This window comes from Crocodylus siamensis, chromosome 5 (assembly GCF_052110815.1).
Source record: "Crocodylus siamensis isolate JL-2025a chromosome 5, ASM5211081v1, whole genome shotgun sequence".
NCBI lineage: Eukaryota > Metazoa > Chordata > Crocodylia > Crocodylidae > Crocodylus > Crocodylus siamensis.
The window spans coordinates 180,428,272-180,441,376 of record NC_143399.1 but is presented as its reverse complement, the minus strand read 5'-3'; the positions used below and the strand labels follow the sequence as shown (position 1 = coordinate 180,441,376).

The following is a 13,105-nucleotide window of genomic DNA, read 5'->3' as shown; positions in this document are numbered from 1 at the left end:
CCACTGCAAACCAAACATCAGAGATTTTTACCCAGTGATTCCTGCATCAAGTCCATCACTTTGTGGTAAGGGTGTGAGAAGGCAGCTAATTTCCTACTGAAACACCCAGCTCTGCTTCCATCTTTACAGGTCTTTATTCTTTGACCATCTTCTACAAAAGGAGTAAAATAATTCTGCAAAATATTTTCTTAAAAGTGGTAGCATAGCAGACATATGCACTCAAAGTCTATATTAAAGACACCTTTTGTTTCAAATGTGCAATTGATCACAGTGTATTGATCAAAACTGATGTTGAATATATCATCAGTCTCTGACTACCAGCCAGCCAGGCATTTCTTCTACATATCACTCAAAGATTTTCAGCAAGCAATGTTAGTTGCACTTCCTCTTAAGTCACATTATAACACTAGCACATCTTTAAAATAATCCTGTTTTAAAGTGTGCTCAGTGTACTTTGTAAAAGAATCAACAGAAGATAGATATGAGAAACTCGAAGCACATTTAAGACTTGGATTCAGCTGTTTGCTTCCAGCTGAATCCCGCATGCTGCACAAATTAAAAACAATATGGATTCAGAATGAATGACACAGGGGTTATAAAGCAAAATCCCTGATCACAACTTTCAAAATTATATAATCACTTTGTTTCTGACTGCACAAAACCTTGTATCTGAACAAGTTTACCCTGGGCAGGCTGAAGCATTTTTCATGTTTTGTTTCAAAATGTTTTGTTTCAAAAGAGGTACGGTTGCTGTTGAAGCAGTGATCTGCTGCATTACTAATAAAACCTGTACACTTAAAATCTAAGAAATAACTAGCCAAGGGCACCTTAAATCTTACACTAACCTCATGATAAACAAACACTTTATTTTTGCTGAGCCAGATCCCAAGCTCTGTTTTAGCATCTTTGAATTGCTTTATACAATGCAAAGGGGACAGAAAGTTTCTCTAATAGTGCCTCCAGGGATTCCCTGGACACAGTGGAATCCCCAAGTGGCACAGAACCAGCACACCCCTTTCTATGTCGTTTTTATCTTTCCTCTTCTCTTTGATTAAAGGAGCAGCTGGGATGAATGATATGGGTTTTGGCCACCTTATGCTGTGCTCCCCTGATCCCAGACTAAACAGCATCTCTGAGGGTTAGTCAGTATCAGTGATGGCACTACCAAGAAGATATACAAAGTTTCCACAGACAGCCCATAGTGTCCAGAACTGGCTACCTATATGAAAAAATTTAGAGCAATATTTTTATACTGTAAGGAGTAAAAACGTTCTACATCTGTATTTATTGGTTGTATAAGACAGACCATGCCTTCCTTTTCTGAGAACAGATACTATAATAAGAAAAACTGAATTCCCAGTAGGTGCTTATAAATTAAGCTTGTCTTTAACATATTTTTCAGGAAAGCTGTCCACAGAACCAGCAATAGTACAACTTCTTTATTTCTATGTTCTGCTAGTTTCATTAAGAGAAATACTGGCTGATTAAGTGCCTTCTAAAGGTTAATCCATCCAGGGAACAGGGAAGTCCAGAGGAGTTTGAAGTACACCCCATGCCAAAGGGCTCTCTTCCTCCACTCTCCTTAAGGCATATAGTTCTGCACAGCCTTGAAAACAAGTCTCATCTGTAAACTAGCTTATGACACTTTTTCTCACTATGATTTCTACTTTCAAAGCTCCACATTTCCTTCTCTGATTTGCATTTGAAGTTAAGTATGTTGTAGTTGCCAAGCATTTAAAGCTCAAGTAATGACTTTGTTAGTACGGAAGGGCCATAAAGCCAAGTTGCTGCGGGCCAGCTGGTGACTCCCCTAGCATGGGGGAGTCCCCAGAGTCACCCTACTACCTACCCTTTAACAAGGGGCTTTCCTGAGGAACTGCTGAAACCTGGTGTCTTGGCTACTGAAGCAGTTAAGGAAACTGGCTGTAGGGCTAGACACAAATGACTGCAGTCCTAGGTTGTGCCAAGGAAGCTATATTAGCCTACTGAACATTAGGATAGGTATGCTCAACCCTAGCCCCTGGGCCAGATCTGATGTAGGGAGTCATGTGATCCACTTTGTGGGGCTCCCCAAGGGTCTGGAAATGTGGTTTGGGGGAGCAGTAGCAAGTAACATTGCTGCTGCTCCCCCACCATCAAATTTCCAGGTGCCACTCTGGCACACATGAGGCCAAGGCAGCAGACCTCATCCAATGTACATGGACCTGGAGCTGGGGCCAGGGCCAGGGCCAGGCCAGGGGCTGATCCAGCAAACATGGGGCCTGGGCTGGAGTGATCCAGTATATGCAGGAGCAGGGCAGCAGATTCAATCTGGTGTGGCAGGTCTTGGGTGGCGGGTCAGTCTGACATGGGGCTGAGGATGTGGCCACACCCACACCCAGGACATAGCATGCAGGACTGGGGTATGATCCAGCAGTGTTCGATCAGGCCAAAGACTAGATGTAACCCATAGACTTACCCCACACCACTCATCCAGCCTGTAGGGCCAAAAAGTTGGACGCCACTGTCTTAGGACCAAGGGAAGCCAACATATTACAGTCACATTTGACCACCCCCTTGTGCCCTGCACCAAGAGAAGTTCCGTCAGACCTGAGAGTCCTATTAACAATCCGTAGCTGTTATCTACCAATAATTTGCATTTAAGCTATAAATTAAAATAAAATACATCATCCAAATTATAATACCTGGATCCTTTCTCTCTAGTGCTGCCTTTGCTGAGTGAAGAAGGTCGTCCAGAAGACTCTTGTTTTTCGTCCACAGGAGATACCACTGCACTATTGAAATTATAAGGTAATTTCCCATTGTCCACTTTCTCTTTATGTTCTTAGAGCAATATTTTCAGTTTACACACACAAACACATAATCCCTGTTAAAAGTCACCAAATTCTCCAGCCATAAAACGTATGCAGAAAAGGAGGGTGCATGATTTCTGGATAAGCCCTGAGCAAAAACTGGAGACAGTTCCCCTGTCTCTGCCATTTTCCCAGGTTGTCTTTTCCTTGACAGTCTCCACTCACCAAAACATCTATTTCTATATGTTCTCACATCCACGACCTGCTTTGGCAGTTATCTAAGGAAGTGCCTTGGTTATTCTACATTCTTATTCCTGTGCAGGGGCTGATTCAGTGGGATGCAAGGGTGCAGTTGCACCCCTTCTTTGATTCCTGCTCCATCCAAACTTTAAAACCAACTGCCCAAGAGAGGCAGCAGCATTCAGACAGTGTTGAGGAAGTCTATTGACTTCATGGCTCATTATAATACACAGTTGGTTGGTTCCTCCTAAGCTCCCTTCACTCCACAGGTGTTAATGACCCTCTCCCCTTTCTAATTGTCTTGATATTCCATTAATCAGGTTATCCTTTCTTCTTGCCTGTTAGCTATTCCTGGTAATTTCTCTCTTCTGTTTCACAGCCCTGCAGACTGTTTTTAGTTCTATCTAAAAACCTTAACGCAGGTGTAATATTAACTCAGGTGAACATTAACTCAGGTATGGAAATGATTGACCGTGAAATTCTGGATGCACAGAAAAGATGTTCAAGAAGGACAGATTTTCTTTTATAAATATGAATAAGAGATATACATTTAGCTACAATTACAACAGGTCTAATAAAACAATATCCTTTAGACTATGTTTGCTTTGTTGTGTTTTTCAAGTTTAATATATAATCTAGCAGATTGGTACACATTCTAATAAGTTATATTTGTTTTTACTTTGATCTTAAAATGAATAATATAGCACTAGGTCCCTAACGTATTAGTAGAGCTTCTAGTTTCTCTTTAGCTGGAGAAAACTTGTGGTATTACATGTGATGAGGCACCACACCACCTGCACCTTTCTTTTCAAAATCCTAAATCCTCCTATGCTCCTACACATGTAGAACATCTTACATAGCCACCAAGCACATCAACATTAGCAAGCAAGCAGATGCAGATACATCTGATCCCTGGGAAGCAGGTAGATTCAGCTACCAAACTGCTTCCCTTAGTGTCTGTATAGGAATCATGGGAGGAGGTTTTTTAATTACAGAAACTTTTGGGAGCTGTTCTAATTAAAACACCCACAGCATCTTGTGTATTCGGCATCCCACACTTCAACATGGTGGCAGAGGTGCTTTAACTAAAGGCCATTCAACAAGCTTTAGTTAAAGTGCCCCTGCCACCATTTTGAAATGTGGGGATGCTGAAAACACATGACAGGGAGTCTGCTCCAACACATTTTAATTAGAACTTGTCAGAGCAGGCATCCCGCACATGTATAGGCATCCATGGTTCTTCTCTTATTCCTGCCCAACATCAGCAGGAACCACAAGGGAAATGGCTGCTCCTGGTTGACATTATAGAAAACTTTACTTTTAACCAAAAAATGAGACATCAGGCTTGGGTCTTGGATACATTTTACTTTTGTAGCACTATATACTCCCTTATATTGTTACACACATGAGTGTCCATATATGTTCAGGCTGTAAAAAAAAAAACCCATTTCAAACAGGAACTTTTTTGCAGTGCTACCTTTGGTAGCATCACATATAACAACTGTACAGTTAAATGTAAAACTACAGGGGTCCTCTCAGGCCCCCAGCATCCCACAGTCCTCTGCTCTCCCTACCCTTTTCCTCCTGATCAGCTATTGCCACCACAGGCGACTTTTAAGCAACCCGATCAGTTCCTTCCTTGGAAGCCTATCAGGAACATGTTGGAGTCTTTTATTTGTAGCACTCCAGTCAGGGAACAGTGCAAGTGTATAAGCCTCGCATGCCCCCACCACACTCTTTTTGTGACACTACAAATAGCCATGTCTGAATTATTCTTCCTTCCCCTCTCTGTAAAAGACCCAAAGAAGAAAGGAGATGAAAAGATCTATAAAAGCCTGAGTGAGGAAGAGACTCTGAGCTACATTCTTCACTAAACAGATCTCTGTATTCAAACCAGCACCCACATGACAACAGAATAGAGAGGAAACAGCCCCTCCTCAAACAGTTCTTCAACTGAAGGGGAAATAAATTTGTAGGCCAATTTGATTTGGGGACAAGGGTGACAGGACTCCGTTGGGCTTACAACTTATTTGTGTGACTTCCAATTCTACATCATATTTGAGTGAGCAGGGCTACATATTGTATGTACACTTTCTTTTTACATTTGTTTAAAGACTATACCTCTTTTGAAAATGAAATTTTGGCTCCTAGTGCTAGATCTAGCACCTATTTTTCAGTGTTCTACTGCTTAGAATCCAGAGCTCCTAGTAAGGCACCTGCACTCCCCCTGTGATTCAGAGGGAGAGGTAGGCACTTCAGAATGGGATTCACAACAGCTGGCATATAAAGCAGAGGGCCATCTAAGCTTGGCAGAAGGAAACTTGAAAAGACAACAGTTTCTTAAATCCTTCCTGCTGGATTTGAATCCTGCCAGACTGAGAATCCAGGTCTCACATATTCTGAGCCACTGCTCTAATTACCACGATGGTCAATCTTTTTGAATGAAAATGGCCCTGGCTATTGTGCTTTGCATAGAACTTAGTCCTATGTGTGTTAGGCCTGCTCTAAGCACACCTATTGGTTTTGACCCCTCAAGTGACTTGGTGGAGGAATGCGATTCCCAAATCAGACTTAGTGTGAAATATGCATCATGTTGCTCAGCCCTGCATAGACAGCAACAGCTCTTGGCATGGCTAGAAGGAGAATTTTAGGCACTGAAACATTCTCGGCAAAAACTAAGGTTGCCTATAGATGTCTTCTGACACGTTCTAATTAGAAAGCGTCAGAACAGACTCAGTTAATCGAGTCTGCTGGAGCGTTCCAATTAGAACGCTCCAGTATGCCTCACCGTCACCTGCATTAAGTGCCTTGTGTTTCAAAATGGCTGCAGGGCACTTTAACTAAACTCCATCAAATGAGCTTTACTTAAAGCACCCCACAGCCATTTTGAAAAGCAAGATGTTTAATACATATGATGGTGAGGTGTTTTAATTAGGGTGGTTCTCTCTTTCCCTACCACCCCCAAGTACATGTATAGGAACCCTAAAGTTCCTAAGGGATTACATTGAGTTTTTGAGGATTGTATTCTTGGATTTAAGTATTACATTCTGCCTAAGCCCCACTTTGGGTGCCTAAATTCTATGTTGATCTCGGCCATAGGCTCCTTACATATAAGGAGATTGAGGTACCTAATAATGAGATTTACAAAAGCTAGGATGCTTCCTGGAGAGCTCCCTAAACTACGTAAATGTCAAAGTGGGGGACACGGATTATACCACACTGATCAAGGGATACAACGCCTAACTTTGGAACACAAATGGAAGGCTATATTGATCAGGATTGAGAACCCTGATCCCTGAACCCTGAAATTAGGCATTTAGGTTTGTCTTTTCTCTACTGTCATCAGGGTGGTGGTGCAACTGCAATTTTATCCAATAGCACAGTGATTAGAGCACAGAAGATATGAGATACTAGAGTTCAATGCTCTCTGCCTGAAAGAGTTTGAAATTAGCTCAGATAAGTGCCCTTACTGGTAGGCCATAGTCATGCTCACTGTCCCCCGCTCTGTCCTGATGAATACTTAACTATTTCATGCGGAGTGGAACAGTTTAAATAGCCGAGACTGAGAAAATCCTACCCTAAATCGCCTGTAAGTTGGTGGTTACAGAATATATATGGGAGATGAGGGCTCAAAGCTCCCCAAGGCAGAAAAGAGAAATGAGTCCAAGGGTACATTTACATTCCCTAAGAAAATACCCATCATTATATTATCACAATAAAAAAGCATCACTATAAATTTAGGAACTGTTTCCCTTCCATTCAAATTGGCTTTTAAACAAATAAAAGTCATTAAACCTTGTTTGAATTCAGGTGTCTGCACCCTTATAGTTCAGTGACTGCTAATAAATCCAAAAATCATACCTCGTTTTTTCTTTACTACTTTTTCTAAAAGATGATGATGGTGACAAATTTACGGCTCGTCCATAAACCAGATCTTGTAATTTTTCCTCCACAGTAATGGCACTGAAATAATACAAGGTATTTTTACATTACTGCATACTAATAGGCTTATTTTACCTTTAAAACAAAACAAACATATTTATACAAGAAGTAAAATATTATTCAGCTGTTGTGCCCAGCATACTGATGATAGGGTTATACGTGTGTGACAAAAGCAAAGAAAGAATATTTGATGGAATCAAGTACAACTTTAGGGGACTGCAAAGAGTGATGAGGTTGAGGATCTCTCAAAGACCTACTGTATCAAATACAAATTAAAAAGGGAGGGTAGTGATAGTGGAGATTAGAAAAGGGGAGGGTTTACAATTTACAAAATTCTGACAAAGCCTTCTATAATCTGGGATGCTGTTAAGATTAAATTATTTACAGTTAAATAAATTAAGTGAGGCCAAGGCAGATTTCAATCTTGAAATCTAGCAGGAATTGTTAAGTGAACTTTTATCTGCATAGGAAAAGAGGTGGTCGTACTCCACCACAAAAAGTAAAGACCCTCTACAAGCATAGCTGTTTGGCTATGTCCTATCTTTGCTTAAAGCTCCAATCATTTGGTTGAGGAAGATAATGAACAAGGCTGCTTGCAGACATTATAACCCCCCTGCCAAAAAAAAAAACAACCCAAAAAACCCAAACACAAAACAACACACTTTACCAGAGGAACCAGAGCGCTACTTCTACCCTGCTGCACAGCATCAGTATAGGTCAGGCGCTTCAGCAGGGCATTTTAGAGTCTGTATCTAAAGCTGATTCAATTTAAAGCTTTTATCTAAAGCTGATTCAATCAGTTTTAGATAAAAGTGCCAAAAAAAGCCCCACTAATGTGCCTGATCTATACAGATGTTGGGTGAGCCAGATCCAGCTAACACACTGCCTCTTCTGGGCATGTGCTGGGCTCGACCCAGGAAGGAGCAGAGTTTAAAGTAAAGCGCTGGGTTTTTTTTATTTGTTTGTTTTTAATGTGGCTTCTTTGCAATTCAGAGACTGGAATTCAGCTAAAGCAGTCTTGCTCAACCTTTCAGCCATGCAAGCTGAATGAGTGGTGTGGGGCTGGTCTGCAGGCCAGATCTGTAAACAAGGTTGGTCTGTAGGCCTGATTCAGCATGGGGTTGGCACGTGGTATTAGTCCATGGGTGTGATCTGGAATGCCAGCCCAGCTGCATGCACCAGATCCTTCCACAAAACAACTCCATGTGCTGGCCTGGCCCCACACGCTGGATCTGACTCTGAAAGCCATGGCAACCAATGCTGCCACAGCTCCTCTCCTACAAAATTTCCAGACTTGTGAGGAGCCCCATAGGCTGGATGACAAAGCTCCATGGGCCAGATTTGGTCTATGGGCTGGATTTTGAGCACCACTCACCCAAAGGTCTTGGTTTGTAATACAGATACTGGCTTTTCTAGCTAAAAGCTTCGGAGTCCTGCCCCCCCACCCCACACACACATGTGTGTGCACACACACAGAGGAATTAGTCAGAGGGTGCTACACTGAGGAGCTTCTAGTGCTCATTAGTACAAGAAAGTAAAAGCAACTGAATAATTTGCTTCTATTCAAAGGAAATAAGCAACTATAAGCATTCTTTATAAAATGCAGAATTATTGTTTTGTAAGAGCTGAAACAATATTAGGAACAAAGCAGATAACAAAATTCAAGCTAAAATATCATAGCACTACTGGGTTATCAGAAAGGCAAAGTGAAAAGCCCAAGTTATTTAAAAAAATTCAATAATCCAAAGCAAATGTGACTCACAGTTCTGGTGGTTTAATATTAACTAAGATTACAGCTCGACGATCATTAAGCTCTTGTGTACTTAGTTCCTCCAAAGATAAAAGTTTCACTCCAGGTTTTACCTACAAAAAAAAATTAATTAGAAGAGACAAGATATTTTATCCCACTAAAGGTGAATAGCTTACTTTGAAAGAATAAGTTAAAAAGATTAATTTAAGATGCCAAATATTTAACAGAATAAACACGAAAATTTAAAATTACAAATGCATCTAAATATATATAAAATCATGTTTTCATTTACCTGTCACAGAGAAGATGTTTTAAAAGTAACTACAATGTAAGTTACTTTACAACACTGTAAGTGTCGTTATTCTTACTAATATGGCATCCTGAACAAGTTTAAAATAAAGACAGGCAGGTTCGTGCTTTTGAAGTCTTTAAAATCTAGCTTGTGATTTTCAAAAGCACCTAAGTAACTAGGCAGCACAATTGCACTGAGTGTCAGTTAGACACTTTTGAAAATCCCATTCCCAACTTAAAAACAACCCAACACTAGATGACAAAGTAGGGGTGGTATTTATGGAAGTGGCATTTTCTGGGAAAGAATGCTATGACAGAGAGACACACTCAATTATGTATATATCTGGGGCAGATCTGGGGGGGTGCAGTAGTGTAGTTGCACTCTGCTTCAACAGTGTAGCTCCCCTGCTGGTGACTCCAGTTCCCTGCAGCCACAGGTGCCTGGCTCCCCTGCAGAGTCCAAAACACAGCTGGAGCACCAACCTGGTGGGGATACCCAGGGACCAAGAAGAGAGCAGGTAAGGAAGTGGGGGACCTGCCACTGCCCCAGCTGACAAGGGCAGAGGAAGTTCCAGGCCATTTATGCCACTCCAGCTGAGGCTTGCTGGGAGCTGCTGCATGGGGTGTTAGGCTTGGTAGCTTTGGCAGTGGATAGGTCCCTGTTCCCCATCTTCACCCCTGGGTTTCTTCAGCTCTGCAACTGTGGGGAGTGGCTATGCTGAGTGCTTGGCTGTGCCAGGGACTGCAGCTTTGGTGAGTGGTCCTCCCTTCCTGAGTCTGCTCTTGGCCAGTGGGGGACTGGGCAAGGAGCAGACACTGGAAGGGGGGGACCCACCTGCCGCTGCCCTCAGCTGAGCCTAACACCCCATGGAGCTTCTCATGGCTGTCCCTGGCTGGAGCAGGGCAGAAACAGCTGTGGGGCTTCCCCTCCCCTGGACCAGCGGGGGACAGCAGTGGTGGGAGGCTGATCCCCCCCTTCCTGTGTCTAGTAGCACCCCCTGCTAGAGAAGGGAAGGGGAAAAAGGGAGAGGAATGGAGGTGCTGCTGAGTGCCAGAGGGTAGGAGCTGCCCAGAGTGAGGTAAGGGGCATAGGCGACACATAGAAGGGGTACGGGGGGCACATGCACCCCCTGAGATTGGTTGCTGCCGCCATTGCCACCAGCATCTGTGGGCAGTCACCGCACACACACCCCCCACCGCCACCACTGCGGCCGTCTGCAAGCAGTCCCCACTTGGCCCACCCTCACTGCCAATGTCACCATGGCCACTTGTGGGTGGTCCCCACTTGGCCCAGCCTCACTGCTGACATCACTGCAGCTGCCTCTGGGTGGTTCCTGCTTGACCTGCCCTCACCGTTGATGTCACCGCAGCTGCCTACGGGCAGTCCCCGCTTGCCGCCGCCACTTCCCCGCTGCCAACAATGCCGCTGCCTGTGGGCGGTCTCTATGCCCCCCTTAGCCTTAGGAGGCATGAGTCATTCATGGTAGGGGGTAAAGAGGCAAGGGAGTCCTACTTATTTTGGGGACTCAAAAAAGTCCTTGGCATAGGCTACTGCAGTGTGATCTCCCTCCTGGGAGTGGGATGGCTCCACCCACCCCTATAGCCCACACCCCCTTTTCAAAATCTTGGATCTGTGCATGTACCAGTTCCTTAGTTCTTTTTGTGAAAAGGACAAGTTTTAGGTGGCAGGTTATATTGTGGTAAAAGAAAACAGGAACACAGTTGAATGTCTTGAGGTGGGATCTAGAAAAGGAGACAGGTTGCACAGCATACAGGGGATCATAAAGATTTCTTCTGTGAGAGCAGCATCACAACACATATGGAATCAACTGTGAATGAAAGAAATTAAAAACCTAATCATGTGTATCAGCATTAGAAGGAATGCAAGACAATTTCAGGGGGTCAGTTTGTGGCCCTTGCTTTGACTCCTTCATATTCTGCTGGCACTAAGAGGTCACAAGCTCATTACTCTGCCTAATTAAGGACTAAAGCACAAGGCCCATCACGCATCTTAAAATTAATGTTAAAGTAATTTACCTGACCATAATCATAGAAGCTGTCAGTAATGATGTTACTGAATGATAAATACCCCATCTGGCTGTATTTTTGTGAAAGGTTGTTATCAAGTAGCTTGTCCAGAGCTCTTTCACTGAAGTGATTTCTGCGCCCCATGGACAGGTTAATTTCTTCCAGGATATCTAATGCGCTGTACAACACAATACAAACAATTGTTCAATTAATGGGATTAGTCCATCATTAAGGGCTAGTTAGTTATTTATAACACAGTTTAGAGATAGTCATCTGTACTGCTGTGTCTAAGACATGTATTCATTACTCAATCCTAGCCTCCTGTCCTCTGGGCCACCAATGAACTCTGAATGCTGCATAGGATTCTGTGTGGAGAAAACATATTTTACAGGGCTCAGAATCAAAAGCAATTCCTTCAGCCAATTAAATCATCACAGAAAGGATTTTTGGAAAGAATCCCTTCAGTTAGAAAGATGTTGACTATAAAAGAGATCTGGAGTAAAAGTAGAGAATAAGGAAACACACTCAGAACTCAGATAAGGACTTGGCAAGTTAACCAGTAGTAAATAACAATTTCAGGAATTTATCTATGTAAGAAGTATTCATGCCAATTTAATTCTAGGAACTCTGTATCCTTATGTTTTGTGACTATCTTTTTACTGTGTTTTGCTTTATGGTCTTTCATGCATAGAGACAGGAGTGGTTCCAACATGTTTATCCTTGAACAGGTTGATTTTTGAATTGGTCTAACCTGAGAAGAACAAAAGAGCAACTGCATCCTTGAATAAGGTGGCAAACTTTGAAAGAAAAACTCCACAAGGCCATGTGTGAGAGGTAGGACGTTGGCTTCTTTGGAAGATATGGATCCAAATCCCAAAGAATGTTCAAGAGAGGAAAGGAAAGCGAGGCAGGCATATAGGTGTTTTAGGAATCTGTGGGTGAAATGCACTTGCAAATGTTTAAAAAGGAATTATTTCACCTAGGGGACATACAGACAAGCTTGGTGACATTTCCCAGCTGGAACATTTCAAAACGCTGCAGCCTGCGCTAGCACCAACTAAGGGGAACTAAAGGAGGCTGCAATGATCTCTGACTGTGCCCCCCACCACCACCCCCCAGGCTACTTCCCACAGAGAGGGAAGGTAGAGGGGAGAGCAGACTACCAGAGTGGAGAGGTAAGTGCCAGGAGGAGGTGGGTGGGAGGAGCTTCCTGCTACCAGGATTCCAATTGTCCAGTCACCAAACCCAGAAACCTCTCCTTTCCCCTCTCATTCAAGCAAAGTGGTAGAGGAGATCTGGTGAGGACCCTGGGAGTCAGCAAGGGTCTTGTTGAGAAAGGGGAATAAGGAGGCTAGTTCAGCTCTGATTCCTGTTTGGCTCTGGCAGCAGCAGAGATAATCAAAGGTCTGGCAGGGGTTCCTGCAGGGACATGGCAGTGCCCTGGGACTCAGAGCAGGACTCAAAAGCTAGACAGCTCCTTGTCCCAGTGCACAAGTAACAAAAACTGAAATGCTCCAGAATAGTAACTCATTTCAAGAGGTACTATATTGGAGTGTTTTAGCCATTTTGCAGTGGGCTTGTACATCTGTACAACTGGCCCTCTCAAATGTTTTAAAGGCATTTCAGAAGTTTCAACTGTTACTTCTGTCTGCACCCACTATATTTCTTGTGCTATCTGAAGTGAAATAATTATGTTAGAGCACTTTGCAAGGCCTGTGTCAGGCTGTGGACAGATGTTCATTTGTAGTGCTACCAAGTAGCAGGGGACATAAAAAACAATAAGAAAAGATAATAAACACATTAGAAATAAGAGAAAGAGGATGGAAAACATAGATGCATTACTTAACAGAAAAGGAAAGCAAATAATTGATAACAAAGGGAAGTTGGATATGTTCAAAGAATATTTTACTTCAGTCTTCACAAAAGTCGTTAATTATGATCAAAAGCTTAGCTCAATTAATATTAACAACTTGGAGACAAAAATGAAGACCAGAACAAGGAAACAATGATTAAAAATACTGAGATACATTATATATTCAGGTCAGCAGGGCCTGATTAAATT

At 42.7% G+C, this 13,105-nt stretch overlaps 1 protein-coding gene across 3 annotated transcripts in view; it reads right to left on the bottom strand.

The window, feature by feature from the left end:
- Window positions 1–13,105, bottom strand: part of ARMC3 (armadillo repeat containing 3) — an 86,184-nt gene that overhangs the window by 12,306 nt on the left and 60,773 nt on the right. For 2 of the 3 annotated variants that reach the window (XM_090049844.1, XM_090049846.1), the window contains exons 10-13: window positions 11,053–11,221; window positions 8,737–8,837; window positions 6,894–6,995; window positions 2,685–2,774 (exon numbers count right to left, since the gene is read on the bottom strand). In XM_090049844.1, the coding sequence (XP_089905970.1) occupies window positions 2,685–2,774; window positions 6,894–6,995; window positions 8,737–8,837; window positions 11,053–11,221 (462 nt within the window). The remainder of the gene's footprint in view (window positions 1–2,684; window positions 2,775–6,893; window positions 6,996–8,736; window positions 8,838–11,052; window positions 11,222–13,105) is intronic. The other variant, XM_090049845.1, reaches the window with a different exon arrangement.